Source organism: Marmota marmota, unplaced genomic scaffold (assembly GCF_001458135.2).
Source record: "Marmota marmota marmota unplaced genomic scaffold, marMar, whole genome shotgun sequence".
NCBI lineage: Eukaryota > Metazoa > Chordata > Mammalia > Rodentia > Sciuridae > Marmota > Marmota marmota.
The window spans coordinates 11,337,715-11,340,627 of NW_025999943.1; the positions used below are offsets into that span (position 1 = coordinate 11,337,715).

At 35.8% G+C, this 2,913-nt stretch overlaps 1 protein-coding gene across 1 annotated transcript in view; it reads right to left on the bottom strand.

Annotated features, from left to right (window-relative positions):
• Positions 1–995: 995 nt before the first annotated feature.
• Positions 996–2,913, bottom strand: part of Parp4 (poly(ADP-ribose) polymerase family member 4) — a 90,457-nt gene continuing 88,539 nt past the window's right edge. The window contains exon 30 of the mRNA XM_048801460.1: positions 996–1,385. Within this exon, the coding sequence (XP_048657417.1) occupies positions 1,193–1,385 (193 nt within the window). The 3' untranslated portion in view covers positions 996–1,192. The remainder of the gene's footprint in view (positions 1,386–2,913) is intronic.

Sequence of the window (2,913 nt, forward strand, 5' to 3'; positions counted from 1 at the left end):
TCGAGCACCCCTTGGTTCAATCACCAGTACCAAAAAATAAAATAAAATAAACAAGAAAGGAAAGTTTCCAAATATAGGCAAAAACTGTTTGCTTTTTCTTTTTAAAATTAATACTTATATTAGATTACTATAAACAAAACTTTAAAAAAGGTTATTAGTGATGGCCCAGGAAATTAGACTTGGTTATAATCAGGATATTAGAGGTCATGAAGGTGAAGGCAGGACTTAAAAGTGAAAAGAAAATCTTGAACCACATATGAGGGGCAAGTCCTGGGTATTTGGTGAATGGCAGCAATGAGGCTAGCCAAAAAAATTTCAGATGAACTGGCGTTTTACATAGAGGGAGACAAGTATGGCCTAGAATGGAAGAAGGTGGAAAGTAACCTTCTTCCTTTCATAAAATATAACTCAAAATGAATCATAGCTTGGTATGATGGCACTGCCTAAAATTCTAGCTACTCTGGAGGCTGAGGCAGAGGAGGATTTTGAGGCAAAAGAATCAAAAGTTCAAGGCCAGCCTGGACAATTTATTGAGACCCTGTTTCAAAATAAAACATTAAAAGGTCAGAGATATAGTTCAGTGGTAAAGCACCCCTGTGTTTAATCTCAAGTACCATAAGATAAGGTAAAATAAAATTTAAAAAATGCAAACCAGAAAACTTCTAGAAAATAGCAGAAATCTAGATGATCTTGGAGTTGGCAATGGGTTTTTAGGATGCAACACCAAAAAGAAAATCATCCATGGAAAAATTGCTTGAGACACAAGTTCAAGATCAGCCTGAGCAAAATAGTGAAGTCCTAAGCAACTTGACGAGACCCTGTCTCAAAATAAAAAATAAAAAGGGCTGAGGATGTGGCTTGGTGGTTAAGTGCCCCTTGGTTCAATCCCTGGTTACTCCTGAACATACCCCCGCCCCCCGCGCAAAAAAAAATCCAAACCAAATCAAACAAAAAACATCTCTCATCACCTTAAAACATTGAAACAAATACATGTCTAACATTGTAATTTTCATTTTATTATTGCTTGTTAGTTGTTTAAAATAATCAAATTTGCTTCCATTTACTTAAAAGGGGATTGATTGCTATACTGAATAAAGTCATAATTAAATGTCCTAATAGGTACCTGTTAATATTTGATTATTTTTGACATACAAATGTGAGTAAAGTTGAAAAAAATACAATTTCACTGGATTCAGCCTTGACTGTAATAAAGAACTGTGTTAAAAGAAGTGGTGGTTGGTAGTTGAATTCCCAGGAGTTGCTTAGTGGCTGAGTCCCAGTCTTTTCCCAGTTCAAGCCGTTGGCAGATAGATGAATACTGTCCTTCCATTCTTCTGACCCATTCACTTGCTTTTCTTATTTTCTCAAAATCCCAGGGAATATTCCTAGATTAAAAAAAATAGTAAATGTTTCCATCAATTTCAGAACATAATTACAAGTGAAATATAATGTGGTAATAAATCCTTCACCTTATATCAAACAAAATGATTCTGTCAAAATTTAAGATATTTAATAAAAGCATTTCTCCTTGAGATCTTAGGAGAGTTCTTCTCCCAGTAATGACATGGGGATTTGAGGTTATTCAGTACATTTTCAAGTCTACTGCTTCCATCACTCCCCAACTCCCACTGTGTTCCTCAGGAGTTTTTGCTGCCCACTCAAGCTGCTTCTTCTAGTCTGTCTATATTTGTTCTGTTCTACTCCTTTTTTTTTTTTTTTTTTTTTTTTGGTACTGGGGATGTAGCTCAGTGGTAAAGCACCCCGAGGTTCAATCCCCAGTGCAACAAACAAACAAACAAATGAGCTGGGGATTAGTTTAGTAGTACAGCACATTAGCATATTCAAGGACCTGGGAATCCCAATCACTTCAAAAAAATCATCCAAAGTTGCCAAAGAGCACATAAGTTCCAAAAATGACCTGTTATATTCAGTTTTATCAAATCAATGGTAAAATGCAGACATTATATGAAATTTTTTTTTGTTTAAAACCATTTTCATTGTTTTGTCTTCTCACAGAATTAACTATGATATTCATTTTTTTCAAGGTCTGCTTTTACTAGGATGCCAGAAAAACTTAAATCTGGATCTACAAGAGGCAGGTATTTCCAAACAGCAGTAATAACTCTTATTCCCCCCTTTTCAATTTAGTATGGTCTATTTACATAGCCAGGCAGGGTGAGAGCTGGATGATTTCAATCAGAAATTTTAAGACAGTCCACCCCTGCACCACTTCAATCAGGCAAGAAGCAAACAAGATGTTTCCTGCCAGAGCTGGGAAAGGTAGTATGACATACTGAGTTCTTTAGGAAACCAAACTGGCAAATTTTGTGTGTGTGCTGGCAACTGGACTCAGGGTCTCCCATGTGTTAAGCACACATTCTATGTTAAGCTACATCCCCAGCCCATGGCCTCTAAACTTTTTTTTATCAGCCATTCCATTAGTAAGAAAATCTTGTTGATATCCTCCCATTTAATGTACTAGTACATTAATGTTAGGTATGTCTGAACTAGAAAAGCAGGAAAAAAGTTTACAATATGCAATAAACAAATATTTTAACTATTTACAATAGTTTTATTTATTAAAGTGCCAATAAAACATCTTGCTTTCACAATATAGTGATATAGTAAAGAATAATGTGATGGAATATATTTCATCAATTTTGAAAATCTTGGTTTATACTTTGTGATATTACAATTCAAAAGTTGGTTCAGAGTTGGCTATGATGGTGTGTGTGCCTGTGGTCCCAAGCTACTCAGGAGACTGAGGTAGTAGGATCTCTTGAGCCTGAGAGTACAAGATTAGCCTGGGCAGAGCTGGGGTTGTGGCTCACTGGTAAAGTGCTTGCCTCATATGTGCAAGGCACTGGGTTGATTCTTAGCACTACATATAAATAAATGAATAAAGTAAACGTT